The 17,903-nt window shown below is 43.9% G+C and overlaps 1 protein-coding gene across 1 annotated transcript in view; it reads right to left on the bottom strand.

Annotated features, from left to right (window-relative positions):
• UBR4 (ubiquitin protein ligase E3 component n-recognin 4) overlaps positions 1–17,903 on the bottom strand; it is a 160,014-nt gene that overhangs the window by 32,575 nt on the left and 109,536 nt on the right. The window contains exons 74-81 of the mRNA XM_006866329.1: positions 14,161–14,400; positions 13,652–13,790; positions 9,695–9,820; positions 9,450–9,578; positions 8,321–8,664; positions 6,208–6,298; positions 5,797–5,881; positions 5,475–5,602 (exon numbers count right to left, since the gene is read on the bottom strand). Coding sequence (XP_006866391.1) covers positions 5,475–5,602; positions 5,797–5,881; positions 6,208–6,298; positions 8,321–8,664; positions 9,450–9,578; positions 9,695–9,820; positions 13,652–13,790; positions 14,161–14,400 — 1,282 coding nt within the window. The remainder of the gene's footprint in view (positions 1–5,474; positions 5,603–5,796; positions 5,882–6,207; positions 6,299–8,320; positions 8,665–9,449; positions 9,579–9,694; positions 9,821–13,651; positions 13,791–14,160; positions 14,401–17,903) is intronic.

The raw sequence follows: 17,903 nt of genomic DNA, 5'->3' as shown, positions 1-17,903 counted from the left end.
TATTTTTCTTTAATACTACAGCACTATTAAAACAAGTGATAGGTTCTTAAGATGAGTTGCAACTAGAATCTGAAACCACATTAAGGAACTTTTCATTTCCTGTTACACTAAAATTCATCTTTAATACATACATGACTCGGTAACACACACAGGTCTTTTGGAAATCATTGGTTCACTAAATTACGTCAGTGGTTCTTGAAGTGATAGGCTCACACCGTTGGTTTTTTTTGTTTGTCTGTTTGTTTGCTTTGAGAAAATGTATGCCAAATGCACAAATCTAAATAGCCCAATTAAGCCTAACTATGGAAACAATTTGACCTCAGAACCCTGAAGGTCCTGAGACCACCAAGGATCTGCAAACAAAATTTTAAGTATTGCAATTGGCTAAAACTAAGTGAAATATAACCATTAACATTGGCGTTCCATGCTTCCAGGGTACCCTGTGGAAATCTCCTTTTGCCTTATATTGGTAAAAATGGGTTATGTGGGGATCAGGTCCTCTTTTTTTTTATTTGCTGGGAACCAGCTCTGAGGGGAAATTGTCCTTTATCAAAAGGAAAGAAGGAATGTGCTTCAGAGTCTCTCTTTTTGACTCCTTGGAGGCCAGGATGGCCAAACCTCATCGCTCATGCTTTAGACATATTGTCAGAAGGTACTAGTCACTGGAGAAGAATATCATGTTTGGTAGGGTGGAGGGTCAGAGAAAAAGAGGAAGACCCCCAACGAGACGGACTGGCAAAGTGGCAGCATCAATGGGCTCAAGCATGGCAACAATTGTGAGATTGGCCCAGGTCAGGGCAGTGTTTCGTTCTGCTGTGCATAGGGTCGCTATGAGTCATACAGACTCAATCAATAGCACCTAACAACAACAATAATCTGGACAGACAGGACAAGAAAACATTCTCAACCATCCAATGATCAACTTCCTTCACAACCTTAACTCCCAGAGCCTAGCACTCAAGATCCAAACTTCCTGCAATGAACACTTGGCTCTCCACCAAGGGATTCCATTCCCCACAAGGATGGAGCAGGAATAGGAATGGCAAAAGGACTATTAAAAAAGTTTGGAAGCTGGTATCTTCAGGCATAGTTTAGCAAAAGGAACATTGACCTGCATGTGCTAAGCTGGTACACGTAAACTAATCTGTAGCAAAGCTACAGTTATTTTGTGTTGAAAACTTGGATTTATTTATTCAGTTAAGAACGCATCAATGAATAGCAATTATATACCATGCATCGGACATAAAATAGACAGTCCCTGATTCAAGGAGTTCGCAGCCAGCCTACTAGAGAACTGAACCTTCAGAGGAGCAGCTATCAAAATGAAGGCGAGCATTACAGGCAGAGAGAGCAGCATATAGCATTATTACTGCTACTGTCCCTGACTCACAGCAATGAGATGCAACAAAGGAGAGCTGTCCCACTGGGTTTCCTAGGTGGGAATCTGTGAGGGAGGAAATCACCAGCTCTTTCCCTCATGGAACCACCTATCCAGCACTCCTGCATATAGTTATGTTGTTGTTGTTGTCAAGTGCCGTCAAGTCAGTCCAGACCCATAGCAACCTTGTATAAGCTTTTCGAGGAGCGGCTGGTGAGCTTGAACTGCCAACCTTGCAGTTCAAATGACTTTGCAGTCTGGCGCATTAACCCATGGCGCCACCCCAGGACTCCTGCATATAGCTATAGCTAACGTTTATTGAAGACTAACGTGGGCCAGGCACAGTTCTGAGCACAGTATCTGCATTAAGTCATTTATGTTTTACAACAGTTCTACACTTCAAGGAAGAAACCAAATCGCCACTTTATAGATGGCAAAATGGAGGAATACAAGTAACTACAACTCATCTGTTAGTTTGCAGCACTGTGCTGGCTTGCATGTTGCTATGAACCATTTCTGGAAGGTTAGCCACTGAAAGCTTTAAGAATAGCACTAAAACAATGTCAGGTATAGTGCTGAAAGAGGAGCACCTTAGGCTGGAAGGCACTCAAAATACCAGTGGGGGAAAGCTGACTCCCCAAAGCAGTTTACCACAATGACACAAATGGAGCAAAGCTTTTGGGACCTTCATTTGCTGATGAGGCACAACTCTTAACAAAAAGAAACAGCTGTAAATATCCATTAATAATTGGGACGCTGATTATATGAAGCATGAATCTAGGAAAATGGGAAGTTGTCAAAAATGAAATGGAATGCATAAAGAGTGATACCCTAGGTCCCTCAGAAATCCTATGCAGGGTTGCTATGAGTCGGAAACAACTCAAAAGCTGAAGTGGACCAGCACTGGCCATTTTGAATTCAACAATCATAAGGTTCACTATGCTGGGAAGATGGAATTGAAAAGGAATGGCACCACATTCACCATCAAAAAGAGTATTTCAAAGGATTGCATGGAGGGGATTGTAACCATGGCAATGAGACGATATACGATAGAATGAATGTAAAACTAATGTTCTCCCACGTAAACTTATCACATAATTCACAATAAATCATTTAAGAAAAAAAAAGAATATTTCAAGATGTGTCTTGAAGTCAATACTGTCTGTAATAGAATACTATCCATATGGCAATAAGGAAGACCAATTAATACCATATTATTCAAATTTACATACCAATTACTAAAGCCAGTGATGATAAAATTGAAGAATTGTACCAACTTCTTCAGTCTGAAATTGATCAAACATGCAATGAAGAAACATTGGTAATTGCTGGTGATTGGAATGTAAAAGTTGGCACAAAGGGGAAGGATCAGTATTTAGAAAACAAGATCTTAATGATAGTAATGATGCTGGAGATCACATAACAGAATCCTTCAAGACCAACTTATTTATTACAAATATCTTTTTAAACAACTTAAAAGGCAATTCTACACCTGGACCTCACCAGATGGACTACACAGGAATCAAACTGACTGTAATCTGGGAAGAGATGGAGAAGCTCAGTATCATCAGCCAAAACAAGGTCGGGGTAGACTGTGGAACAGACAATCAATTACTCATATGTAAGTTCAGGCTAAAGTTGAAGAAAATTAAAACAAGCCCACAAGACCTTGAATATTGTTGGTGATAAGTGCTATCGAGTCAGTTCCAACACATAGTGACCCTGTTTAGGGTTTCATGACCCAAGCCATGGTGGATTTGAACTGTCAACCTTGTGGTTTGCAGTCCAGCAGAAGTTCAGACCTTCAAATATATCCCACCTGAATTTAAAGACCATCTAGAACAAATTTGATGCATTAGACACTAATGACTGAAGACCACAGGGGATGTTAAATGACATCAAAAGCCATCAGAGACAAAGAAAGCAAAAAGTTATTAAAAAGACAAAAAAAAGAAGAGATCACAACAAATATCAGAGGAGAGTCTGAAGCTTGCTCTTGAGCATAAAATGAATGGAAGAAAAGAGGAAGTCAGAGAGCTGAACAAAAATTTCAAAGGTCAGTTCAAGAAGTCAAAGTAGTGTAACGAAATGGTCAAAGACCTGGAGTTAGAAAACCAAAAAGGAGGAGCATGCTCAGCATTTCTCCAACGGAAAGAACTGAAGCTAAAATTCGAGCCTCAGATTGAAATATCAAATGATTCCATGCGCAAAACACTGTATCAAAAGATGGAAAAAATACAGAGTTACCACACCAAGTGTAACTGATCAACGTTCAACTATTTCAAGAGGTAGCACATGCTCAAGAATCCTTCCACCGAAGGAAGAAGTCCAAGCTAAACTGAAGGTACTGGCAAAACACAAGACTCCAGGAATTGACAGATTACAAACTGAAATCTTTCAACAAACTGACACAGCACCGGAGGCCCTCACTCATCTATGCCAAAAACTTTGGAAGACCTGGCAAACTGACCAGAAGATATCCATATGTGTGCCCATTCCAAAGAGAGGTAACCCAACTGAATGCAGAAATCATTGAACTACACATATCATTAATATCACATGCAAGTAAAATTTTGCTGAAGATAATTCAGAAACACTTGGAGCAATACATTCAACTGAGGACTACCAGACTGAAGCTGGATTCAGAAGAGGACGTGGAACCAGGTATATCATTGCTGACATCAGATGGATCTTGGCTGAAAACAGAATACCAGATAGTTACTTGTGCTTTACTGACTATGCAAGGCATTCAAATGTGTAGATCATAACAAACTGTATCACTGCGAGAATGGGTACTCTAGAACACTTAACTCTGTTCATGAGAAATCTTTACATAGGCCAAGAGGCAGTCTTCAAACAGAACAAGGAATCACTGAATGGTTCCATCAGGGTTTTATCCTTTCACCAAACTTACTCAATCTGCATGCTGAAGAAATAGAGAAGCTGGATTAGAAGAAGAAGAACATAGCATCAGGACTGAAAGACGACTCATTAACCACCTGTGTGTGATATGCAGATAATACAACCTCGTTTGCTTGCTGAGAAAGTCAAGAGGATATAAAATACTTACTGAGGGAGATCAAAGACCACAGCCTGTTATATGGGTTGCACAAAAATCCTCACAAGGACCAGTAAATAATAAACAGAGAAAAGATAGATATTATAAAGACTTCACTTTGCCTGAATCCAAAACAAAAGACGTATTACTTTAGGCAAATCTACTGAAAAAAGCTTCTTAAAGTGTTAAAGAGTAAAGATGTCAGAGTTTGACCCAAGCCATGGTATTTTCAATTGCCTCACATGCATGTGAAAGTTGGACATTGAATAAAGAAGACTGAAGAAAAATGGATGCATTTGAACTATGGCGCTGGAGAAGAATACTACAAGTACCATGAAGTGGCAGAATAACAAATACATCTGTCTTGGAAGAAGTCCAGTCAGAATGTTCCTTAGAAGCAAAGATGGCTCAGTAGGGATCCGGCCCTGGAGAAGGACAGTATGCTTGGTAAAGTGGAGGGTCCTTGTAAAAAAGGAAGAGCCCCCAACAAGATGTACTGACACAGTTGGCAGTAACAATGGGCTCAACTTTAACAACTGTGAGGATGGTACAGGATCAATGTTTCATTCTGTTATGCATAAGGCTTCTTTGTTGTGCTTAAGCTGGAAATGACTCAATGGCACCTAACAACTACAACTTGCCCAAAGTTCTGAAGCTGGTTAATGGAGAGCTGAGATGTAAACTCAGAAGTCTGCCTTCAAGGCCTAGAATTTTCAGCAAAAGCTCAGGAGTAAGAAAAGAACACAGTGCTTCTCCTACAGTGTGTACTGGAGAAAGAGATAGTGCTCCATTGTGAACCACTTTGTTCGATCCTTTTCTATTTTCATGTTGATTTTACCCTTGACTTCCCTCTCAGTTTGAGGATCCTCCCTTTTCAAAAATCCTAACCTATCCCAGCTGAATTAAGGGAAAGGAAGCTTGGTTTCCATCCAGGTCATGGGAGTTCAGGCAAAAGCAGAACCGTAAAAGGCCAGGACACCGTTGGCTGGGGTAGGTTGCTGCTCTGCCCTTTCAGCCTTGCTCTCAATGGCCCAGTACCTTGTTCTTCTTGCTGGTTGGAGCAGGTGGTTTAATCAACTTCTGCAAGATCCGCAGGCACATGAGGGTAATGTTCTCGACAACCACAGGAGTCTTAATGTTCACAGCCATGAGGAATAGACTCAGAGCTAGGAATGGTGAGAAAAAGCCAGGCAGCGTCACAATCACAGAATGCATGACACCAGTTGTAGGTAGAGCCAGCCCCAGTATCCTTGAAAAAGAAGATTCTTTTCCCTCTCCCTCTCTGTGTGTTGTGGAAGACTCTGCACCTGGCAGCCTCCTTTATCTGAGAAGCCCCTAACCAGGTTTTCCACCAACTCACCACAGCGTAACCGGAGCTCCCAGCAGCTGTCCTCCTTAGAGATAGAATCTGTCAGCAACAGCATTTCATATTGAAGGCTACTTGCCTAGAAGGCCAATGGGAAGACATGGGTAGAAATGAGTCTGAAGGATTGGTCCAAGGACTGAGGGCTATGCCCCAGCTGTGATCCAGGGACTCGTAATTAAAATGTATGATCACTGGTGGTACCATTACAGAGAGAGAGAAAAGAGACGGAGGTCCCTATACTCCGTAAGACTACCCATTTCTCTGTTCTTTATGAAGCTGGTGATCTGTGAGCTCCACAGTGAAGGGCACGTCCTCCCTCAGTCATCCCAGTGAGACTAGAGAGAGGAAGCACCCCACAGATGGAGAGCCAGGGAGGAGTCAGAGGACACAGCTGGTCCTGCTCACCAGATCAGGATTGGCCCAGTGGCCCTTCAGGGCTGTGGAGACTTTGCCAATAATCAGGTCATTCATTTGCTGGGTGGCTTCTGGGTTGTCTCTAGGGAGGCAAAGAAATGCAGTCATGTTATTATTTACAACTGGCTGTGTCCCTCTTTTCCACCTAAATGAGCCCAGAGTCCACGAAATGTCTAGGGCCTTCTAACGCAAATCTTTCCATTGCCTTCCCAGGTCCAAAATCACAACGTAAAGCCTTGCAGAATCCTGGTGGCAGCACTAACTGAGAAGCACTGTCCTTACTGGGAGGTTTTCTCTCGTGTTCACGTCCCAGCCACGTCCCCCACCCCCTTGTTGTCTGGTCGATCAGTCTTTCCAATGCTGCTGCTGCATGTCATCAAACTGCTTCCGATTCATAGCGACCCTGGGGAGGGCTTCTGGGGCTGCAAATCTTTACAGAAGCAGAAAACCACCTCAGCTTTCTCCTGAGGAGCCGCTGGTGAATCTGAGTGGCTGATCTTTTGGTAAGCAGCCCAACATGCCTAACACAGGATGCTGCCACGGCTCCTTACACTCTCCAATATACAGGACTTCAAACCAGGGCATTCTGGATTGATTCAACCCCGCTGAGAATGCACATGTCGACCCCAGATACAGTTCATCAGAATCTCCACTTCACCAAGATCTTTGGAAGCTTGAGAATCACCTCATCACCTGTGTATCTTGGGATCTTTTTAAAATGCAGTCAGTATATCTGGGGTGTTGTTGTTAAGTGCTATGGAGTTCTGACTCACAGTATTTCTAAGGAGTGGCTGATGTGTTTGAACCACCAACTCTGTGGTTCAAACCGACCTTGCGGTCCAGTGCTTAACCATCCAATGCCACACCAAGACTCCATATCTGGAGTAGAGAAGGTACTGAACCAGAATAAACTAGTCTGAAGTCTTGCTCTAAAACCTTAGAGTCCAGTTCACCATTTTCTTCAACTGCCTCCATTTCATTTCCCACATTTTCTAGCTATGTAATCGTGTTTACAGTTTTCTAAGTTAACAACAAAAAACCATTTGTATCATGTTACTCTCTTTCTTCCTAAGACACTTAAATCCAAAATCCTTACCATGGCCTACAAGACCCTAAAGGATTAGGTCCCTGAGGACCACTTATCTGCCCCCCATTACCTACTGTATCCTGTACCCCAGCTTCAAAGCACACTCCTGCCTCCTGGCCCCTCCACTTGGTCTCTTCTGTGCTTAGAAATTTGCAAGGCTTATTCTTTAACTGAACGCAGGTCTTTGCTCAAATATTACTAGTTCAGGTTTTCCTCGATCACCTTGTCCAAAACAGTAGTCACTTCACAGCCACCAAGGATGCCATCCCTGCTTTACTGTCCTCCAAGGCAATTCCCTCATGAACATACACTGTGTCCTAATTTGCTCACTGCTGTTCTCTCTAGCTACAATGCAGGCCCCACGTCTCATTTACCACTGTATCCTCAGAGCCCAGAAAAGTCTCTGGCATTCAGGAGATGCTCAACAACTATTCGTTAAATGAAGTAAGGTAATAAGTAACATTTATCAAGCACCTGCGTAAATAATAAAACTTTTGGGCACAGGGTCTGACAAAACTAAGTAAGCACTTAACAAATATGAGTTATTATTTACTTGAATGATTTCAATCCATCCTCATCACAAGCCTTTAAGGTATTTACTATCATCAATATGTTCAAATACGTTACATAATTTGTTACAGGTACATAGTACAAAGTGGCAGAGATTGAGCCCGGGTCTCTGTGGCCCAGAGTCCAAGCTCTTAATCATCAGCCTCCACAGCGTCACTGTCCTCTTTCCTATGAGACTGGAGCCCAAGTGCTGGCCACTCCCTTTTCCTCCCTCACCAGGACTCAGGGACACCAATCCTTTAAAAGGAAACCTACATTTTCAAACATTCATGTTCCCTCACCTCCTCCTGAGTATCTTTCTGTTGTCGTCCCTTGTCTGAGAGGCTAGCTAACCTGTTTTGCTGTGAGAAGGACAATTCTTTGCTCCCTCTACTGCTCCCAACATTGCTGCTAACAACCCCAGTATTAGCAGAACTACTAGTCCCCTCTCATGGTGCAGGCTCTGACCGAGTTAGGAGACACATGAGTTGACGGACTTCCTCTCGCATGGCTGTGGCCCCTCTGCGGAGATTGTAGTCGAAGAGCTCCCGGATGAGGCCCTGGGAGACGAGGATGTGCCTGAGGGCTGGATTGGTGGCCAGAGCCCGAAGCAGTGTGATGCAGTGCTCCGTGACAGCTGAGGCACAGCCGTAGCACTTGGTGGAAGAGGTGTGCCCACAGCCGAGGACAGACAAGGCGCGGTACTGGCTGGCAGTGAACGTGGGCTGCACGGAGGTCCGCGAGGATTTGGTTGCGGCTTCCCTTTGCTGCAGGTCATATTCTAGCAATTCTTTACGGGAAGCAAAGACTTTCTAAGAACAAAAGGGGCAAAGAAAGAAATTAGCAATTAAAATAAAGAGGAAGAATTAGCTCTGGTCTGAAAACAACTTCACATGCATTATATAATTTCATCTTCTCAATAAACTCTGCCAATGAAACATTCTGATGATCCTATTTTACAAAGAAGGGTTAACTGGCACAATAAAAGGCAGAATCTGAACTCAGACCCTGATCTGACTCCCAGGCTCATGTTCTTGACTCCTAAGTAATAATGTCCCTTAAAGAGCAAAGACAAAGGTCAGAAATCTATGCACATGTAGCAAAGATGGCATACTGACAATGTGGAGAGAGGGGGGCAGAGGGGAGGGGCAAGTACACTGTGGCCAGGCTCCTATTCCATGGAGATTAGCTCTGTGACATTCCATGCACTGCCTACCTGGTTAAATGAGTTGGTGTGCCTTTAACCTTCTAACCTGCAAACATGACATATCAGAAAAAGATAGAGCCTTGGCACCTAAGATTTTTACACCCGTAGCACTTTTACTAAAAGATGAGCTGGTTGGTAATGAAACTGGGTAAGCTAAACCTATGATAACCTCCCGCCTGCTACTCCTTGTTTTGGACTAAATTCAACTTTCTGTCAAGCACTAGAAACCAAAGGAGAGATATTGCTTCATGCAGTCACCCTAATTCTGCCTTTCCAGCTGAACTGAGGCAAGGGTGACACCAAGAGTTGAGTCGCTAAATGAGAGCAAAAGTCTGCCCTGAGAACAGTATCAATAATACTCCAACTCTAAAGCTGCTTCCATCCCTATACCTGGATGATTTTGGAGAGTTCATCAAAAGAGTTCTTGCAGTCTCCACAGTACTCCTGAGCCAGCTGCAGGATGTAACGATTCACACTGGCTGAAGTGGAGCTGATGCCGCCAGCCGTTCCCGAGTCGTCCTGAAACCCAAGATGTAAGTTGTCAGACGTCACCAGGAAGACAAGCTCACCTAGAAAGCAATCTTCTGATCAGGACCCCAAGCCTGCCCCAAGCACCCCTGCTGGCAAGGGACTACCTGTGGCTTCTCTGGTGCTGCCTCATTCACTTTGCAGAGCAGGTTTTCCAGCTGTGGCCGGTGTCCCATCAGCTGATGGTACACTCGATCAGCTTTGTCCAGGAGCGTATTGATGTTGGAAACAGCCTAGGCAGGAAAAGATAGGGGCAGATGTGAAATCTTTTCAACGTGAAGATTCTCCCAATAGTCCTAATTGTTAACCATTTACTGACACATGTCTTATAGGCCAGACACTGTTTCATACGTTATCACTATACTTCACAACAATCCAGCAAAGCTTTATTACTCTTAATAAAAATGTGTGTGTGGGGGGGGGGTGCTCTGGGTTAATGCGCTGGACTGGAAAGTCGTTTGAATCGGAAGGTGAGTGGTTCAAGCTCCCCAGTCACTCCTTGGAAACACTATACAGCAGGGTCGCTATGTGTCGGAATCGACTGGACGGCACTCAACAACAACATAGATATACAAACAATCTACAACAATATGTTGCTGTTGTTGTTAAGTGCCGTCGAGTCGGTTCCGACCCATAGCGACCCTGTACAGGGTTTCCGAGGGTGTAAATCCTTACGGGAGTAGAAAGCCTCATCTTTCTCCCGCGTATGAGGGGGCTTTAAAAACTGTGTGGAACAATGGAATACTATGCTACCTTGAAGAACAACAAGGAAGCTGCAAGCCACCGCATAACATGGATGAACATTGAGGGCGTTATGCTGAGTTAAATTAGTCAGTCACAAAAGCAGAAATACTGCATAAGATCATTACTGTAAAAGACTAAGAAAAAGAACCCACCCAAAAGGAGGGGGAAGACCAAAAAACTATATATATAATTGCTGATCACCAGGATGTATGGGATGAGAGGAGGGGAGGGAGGGAGCGGAAGATAGAGCACAGGGTAGGGAATAGACACAGGAATGCTTGGGTGCTGGGGGCATGGGGAGCTGGCAATACACAAGGGGGAAGAGAAGAGAAGAACAAGGTGGATGGGAGAACAGTTAGGCAGGTTCACATGGGCTAAGTGAGACAGAGGTAAATGATGATGTATGTACAACCTTGGAATAACAGGGCTTCAGACATGGTCTGAAAGGGTAAAAGAGGGGAATAATGTTAGGATGCTTGGCTGTCTTTAGTATCTTGGTTTCCCTTGCCTGCCATTGTGAAATACACTTGGGGGTGGGTGGGAGGAATAGCCAGAAACATGACAATAGAAAACTTATAAGCCCATCTTCAGCCTATAACTGATTTGAATACCTTAAAGGGGCTAGAAATCGCCCAGACCCAAAACAGGGGGGGCCTATAAAGTCAAGAAGTGACTGGCTTATAAGCTTTCAAATGGAACCTTAGTTACAGATGGGGCAGGGCCACTGGAGGATTTCCAATCTGTTGGGACCAGACTGGCAAAAGAAAATGGGGTTAAGACTCTTGTGGTACAACAGTGAATAACTGCCATCAGGACTGACTGTGAAGGTCGAAAATGTAGAGGCAGATTTTTTTTTGACAAAAGGAGGGGAGTGATTGATTTTGCAGCACAGGAGCGGAGGTCTCTAGGACCATCAAATGAGAAGAGCGTGGAGCATGACCCTACCTAGACAGGCAGTGACGCCAGGCAAGGAGACAAACACAATGACGTAGACAGATGGAGTGGCTGGGGACACGGGACTCAAGGAGGGAGAGGGGCTGTTTGCTGACAGCCAGGGGGTGGGCCTGTGGGGTGTATCCTTTGGTTATTTGATGATACATGGAGGGGATTGTAATTATTGCAATGAAACGAAATATGATAGGATGAATGTGAAACTGAAGTGGGACAGAGGTAAACAATAAGGTATGCACAACCTTGGAACAATAGGGCTCTGGGATACAGGGATTGAGACATTCTTGGAATGGGGAAAGGGCGGGGGGGAAATGTTAAGATGCTTGGATGTCTTTTGAATCTTGGTTTCCCTGACATACCATTATAAGATAGGCACTTGTGGGGAAGAGAAAGGAATACCCAGAAATAGCACCATAGAAAGCTTGTAAGTCCGTCTTCTGCCTATAACTAATTGGAATACCTAAAATGAGGCTACAACATGCCCAGTGAAGGAGGCTTCCTGTGGAGCCTCTGCATTACATAAGACCATAGGTGGAATCCTGAAACAGCATCCAGAATCTTCTTAGGTGGGAATCTCCACTTGAAAGGACAAGCAGACCAGCCTGGAGTGGCTAGAAGATCAGAAGATACTTCTTGAAAGAAAGACCAACAGGAAAAATACAAAACAATATAGGCAGAACAACTGATTATGAGAAGAACAAGCAAGTTTCTCGCCCAGGAGACATCAAGGCAAGTGGTCGGGTCCCCTCACTGCAAACCACCCCATTCCAAGACTAAGACTCAATGGGAATACACACTTTGATTGGTGACCACATTCATCACCAACATGGGGAAGTGAGGGAAAAACAGCAATGAAGCTGCAAGCTAAGCCCTACAACATTCAGTGGACTCCTGCGAACCCAGGTGGAGACCTTGTTAGCCAGCAGTGTGGCAAGATCTGAGAACTCTTCAGCCCAGAGTCACTGACATAGCCACAGAGGACTAGAGTGGAGAGTGAAGTGTCCAGCTGAGAAGAAGAGAGGGCAGATGCACAAGAACACCCCCACTTGCAGATAATACCCACTTGACCTGGCTTCAAAGACTGGATGATCAAAGCTCAACTAGAAGAAGAAAGAAGAGGAAAAAAGAGTAATCTGACACAATTTCATGAACTTGACCTACACCTATGGATGCAGTAGCTCAAAAGAGGGACTAAATCTTTACAGCAAGGATCATGCCCACCCCCTCCATATACAGAGTAGACAGGGAGTATCTACTTGGACAACTTGGACATTGGCTACCCAAAATGGGGGGCTACAAAGGCAAGAAGTGACTGGCTTACAAGCTTTCAAGAGGGAACCTAAATCCAGAGGGTGTTGAGGAAGGTAGAATCTCCACTGAGTAGTATCTAATCTGTCTAGGCAGGGCTGATGAAAGGAGATACAGTGGTGAATAATTCTTACCAGGAGTGACTGTGAGGGTTGGGAATGTACAGGTAGACGTTTTGTAGCAAAAGGACAGGAGTGATTACCTTTGCAGTCTAGGAGCTGAGGTCCCTGGGACCATCAAGGGAGAAGAGCAGGACCCTACCCTGAGAGGCAGTGATGCCTGAGATGGAGGCGGAGACGATGATGTGGAGAGATGGAGCAGCTGGGGACTTTAGACACAGAGAGGGAGAGGGGCTGTGTGCTGACGCCCGGGGGGGCAGACTTGCAGAGTATACCCTTTGGTTGATTGATGTTGCATGGAGAGGATTGTAGCCATGGCAAGGACACAATATACAATAGGATGAATGTAAAGCTAATGTTCTCCCATATAAACTATCACATAATCCACGATAAAACATTAAAAAAAAAAAACCTGTGTGGAAAATTTTTTAATTCCATTTTTCCATGAACTTTTTGAAGCCCCCTTATACAAAGCTAGAAGACTCAACCTATCCCAAATCATACAAGTATTATAAAGCAAAGGAGGAACCGGAATTTTTGTCTTTCTGGCTCCAAAGCTAAATGTTCCTCTCCTTTCCCAGTAGCTACCCCAACAGTTCCCAGGCAATCTACCACTGAGGGAAGACCAACAGCCTCAATAGGTAGCAGTCTGTGGAACAAATGGCAAGTCTTCCTACTTTTTCCTGCCTTTCCAAATCCATTATTGGCAACTTGAGATACTCTAAGTTTATTACCAACCAGCATGTCTCCAAAACCCTATGCAAACCATGTGCTCCAACATACTTGATGCCATTACTTGCTCCCACCCAAAAGCTGGATCCTGAAATTGGTGCTGACTTGAGGAGGATTTCTGGGCTAGAACAAAAATCACACTCTATACCAGCTCTGTTCAAAGTACAGCTCAAGACCACTGCCCTGAGTCTAGACTAGACTTGGCCTTACCTTCTTCCGATCTTCTTCATTCTCAATGGGATCCACTGCACAGCAAGGCTTGGCATAGAGCATAAAGTCGAAGCGAGCATATTTACAGAAGCCACAAGCATTACAGAGGAAGGGGTCCTTTTCATCATAGTTGATGGATCTGAAGAATCAAAATGTTTGATCATTGGGGACAGTAGAGGCATACTGGGGGCTGGGTGGACTCTGTAAGGAGATGGGCAATGCTGCAGCCCTGCTCTGCAGCTACTGGAGGGACAGTAAGTAGAGGGATACTAATTAATTAGTGAGGATCATTTAAACAAACAGGTAGTAAGGGAAGATTAAACCCATCCCCTTCCCTCAACAGGTAAACACACACACCCATTTCTCTCTCTCCTCCCCAACTCCATTCTAGACACCCATAATCCTCTTATTACCATAAGGACACCACTGAAATTGCCCAGACTGAGACTCACAAAAAAAATGCAAGACATGTCTGAGGCCCCCAGCCAAGGGTTCAATCACAGGCTTACCTGCATTTGTGACACTGGTAGACATTCTCTCCACAGTTGCCACAGACACCTGGATTGGCAGGGACGGAGGCACTACAGCGTGGGCACTGCAGAGTCTCTGTGGAGGCCTGGTAGTTCTCATAGAAGTCTGCAAACTCAATCATCAAGTTGGAGGCCACAATGGGCAGCGGCAGGTCAATCTTCACCTCTGTCTGCCCAGGGGTCAGCTGAACCTTCTTGGCTTTGTGCCAGCGAGCAGGCCTGAGAGAGAGTGTGTCAGTTACGGGGCAGAAGACCCAAGATCCTCTCATTTACCCTCAGTGATAACGGTCTGATAAGATGAAGAGGAAGACTACCCTACGTATTACGTATTTCTTGGAGGCAATCTAACCAATGAATAGCAATGAAATTTTTATTGATTTTGCCACTAGCTTTCATCTATAAAAGGACAGAATATACACATACATTTTAAATTGTTATATACGATAACTTTTGTGATTCAAAAAACAACAGAAATATGCAGCAAAGGAAGACATTACCCCAACTTGCAACTCTAATGCCTATAATCCCAAGAATACGCTGAAAATGACAGCCCCAAGTTCCCATCAATGGCAACTGCATTGATGAGAGATAAGTCTAGTATGCTTGAGGGAGGAAAAGAGGTACACTCCAGGATCTGGACCAAGTGTCAAGTAGAGTCATAGGGAAAGGGCATACAATGATTTTCAGGGTATTGTTTTTAATACATTTAGAGTACACACTTATTGAGTCCTTACTATGTGCCTGGCTCTGTTCTCAGCAGTTTACAAATACAAGGGGGCTTCAAAAAGTTCAGGGAAAAAATTAGCTCATCTTTCAATCTTATTTTCCACAAACTTTTTTAAGCCCCTGTGTATTAATTCATTTGCAATCCTTTATACTATACCCCTGAAAACAGGGCTTTACTTCCATTTTGCAGCTGAGAAAACTGAGTCTAAGTAACTTCTCAACATCGGACAGGCAGTAGAGTTGGGATCTGAACCCAGACTTAGTTCAGAGACTGAGGGCTTTACCAGCATTTGTGCGAACTCAACATGCTAGAGAAAGTAAGCCCCTCTGGAGGGAAATCAGTAATCCTAATGAGCGTTTTCTGCTTTCAGGTCACTGACACGAACTCTGCATATCAAGAGGAAAGAAAAAACTTTAAAGCAGAGCCCCTACTGGCAACTTGTGGATAGGGTACATTCCCACCTCATTCTGCCTCTTGGAACAATTGCAATACTTCCATTCAATATACAGAACAGCACTGTTGATCTTTACGTTCAAAGAATATCTATCTGTATTCTCTGTACAACAGCCTGAGACACCTACATAAAGATCCATCTCTATAGAAGTCAACACCAGAACCCATGCTGCCCCCTTTACTGGGCTGTCTTGGCCCATATACAACATTTGAGACATTAGGATCCATGGACCTAGAAAGGTCCCACATCAGCAGATGTGGAGGGACGGCCCCATGCAGAAACGGAAGGAATGTATACCAAGGAAATTTCTTGAAGACTTAAATTAATTCCTGCTCTGTGGGCAAAAGAGTTGGCAGTGGTGGTGATGTGTCGTGGGGTCGGTTCTAACTCACAGCGACTCTGTACAGAGTTTCTGAGGCTGTATATCTTTATGTGAGCAGAAAGCCTCATCTTTCTCCCATGGAGCAGCTGGTAATTTCGAACTGCTGACCTTGAGGTTATGTTACCAGATCTCCAGGGCAAATAGTAGCTGTCTTAACTCAGTAAGTGATAGAACAACTACTTCTCAACACAGGTTTTACATAAAAACAGAACTGCTCTAGTTAGAGTGGATGTGAGAAGACTAGGGTCTCCTGTTATGGACTGAATTGTGTCCCCAAAATACACATGTCGTGAATCCTACTACATTATGTTGTTGTGAAGTGCTGTCGTGTCAGTTCCAACTTAGCAACCTTGTATAGTGTTTCCGAGGACCAGCTGATGGGTTTGAACCACTGACCTTGCAGTACAGTATTTGTGTTACAGCTGTTGTTGTTAAGTGCCTTGTCACAGCAACCCTATATAGAGTTTCCAAGGAGCAGCTGGTGAGTTTGAATCACCACCCTTGCAGTCCAGTGCGTATCCTAGGGCACTAAACCAGGACTCTAGTATTAGTGTTGCTGTTGTTAGGTGTCATCAAGTCAGTACTGACTCATAGCAAACCTGTGCACAACAGAACAGTAACACTGCCCGGTCCTGTGCCAACCTCACAATCATTGCTACGCCTGAGCACATCGCTGCCACCACTGTGCCAATCCAACACTTCAAGGGGGTCTTCCTCTTTTTCTCCTACTCTTCGCTTTACCAAACATGGTATCTTTCTCCAGGGACTGGTCTCTCCTGATAGTATGCCCAAAGTATGAGAGGCTAAGTTGGGCCATCCTGGCCTCCAAGGAACACTCTGGCTATACTTTTGCCAACACAGATGCATTTGTTCTTTTGGCAGTCCACGGTACTTTTAATATTCTCCTCCAACACCATAACTTAAATGCATCAATTCTTCTACCATCTTCCTTATTCACTGCCCAACTTCTGTTTGCATTTGAGGTTATTGAAAATACCATGGCTTGGGTCAGGTGCACCTTAGTCCTCAAACTGACATCTTTGCTCTTCAACACTTTAAAAAGGTCTTGTGCAGCAGATTTGTCTAATGCTATACGTCATTTGATTTCTTGATTGATGCTTCCATGAGTGTTGATGGTTGATCTGAGCAAAATGAAATCTTTGACAACTTCACTCTTTTTTCCCATTTATATGGATGTTGATTATTGGTCCAGTGGTGAGGATTTTTGTTTTCTTTACACTGAGGTGCAACCTATACCAAAGGCTGTGTACGATCTTTGCTCTTCTTCAGTAAGCATTTTAAGTCCCATTTGCTTTCAGCAAACAAGGAAATATCACAGGATGTGAATATGTCTTCCTCCAATCTTGATGCCATGTTTTTCTTCATATAATCCAGCTTCTCAGATTATTTGTTCAGCATACAGACTGAATAAGTATGGTGACCGAATACAACCTGATGCACATCTTTCCTAATTTTAAATCATTCAGAGCTCCCATTCGGTATTAGTGCAGAGTTTACGTCAATCTCGTTCAAGAGATAAAAAAAAGCAGAGTGAGCATGCAGCCAAGCAGAGATAGGGAAAGAAAGGTGCCATGCCGCATGAAGAGCACTGAGGGAGGGGCCCAGCAACAGAGGCTGAGAAGAGATGAAAGCCTTCCCTCAGACCTGGCACCCGAATTCCAGACGCCTAGCCTTCTAAACTGCCAAGAAAATAAACTGTAGTGGTTTAAAGCCACAAAGAGGACTTCAAACATTTACTGATGAAGATCAAAGAGCACAGCCTTCAGTATGGATTGCATCTCAATGCAAAGAAAACAAAAATCCCCACCACTGGACCAATACACAACATTCTTATCAACAGAGAAAAGATCGAAGTTGTCAAGGACTTCATTCTTCTTGGACCAACTATCAACACTCATGGAAGCAGCAGTCAAGAGTTCAGACAAAGTATTGCATTAGGCAAATCTGCTGCACATGACCTTTTTAAAGTGTTGAAGAGCAAAGATGTGAGCTGGAGGACTAAGATGCGCCTGACCCAAGCCATGGTATTTTCAATAATGTCACATGCATGTGAAAGCTGGACAGTGAATAAGGAAGACCATAAAAGAATTGATGCATTTGAGTTATGGTAGTGGAGGAGAATACTGAAAGTGCCATGC

The sequence above is a fragment of the Chrysochloris asiatica genome, unplaced genomic scaffold (genome assembly GCF_000296735.1).
Source record: "Chrysochloris asiatica unplaced genomic scaffold, ChrAsi1.0 scaffold00090, whole genome shotgun sequence".
In the NCBI taxonomy this organism is placed as follows: Eukaryota; Metazoa; Chordata; class Mammalia; order Afrosoricida; family Chrysochloridae; genus Chrysochloris; species Chrysochloris asiatica.
This window is presented reverse-complemented; position numbering and strand designations above follow the sequence as displayed.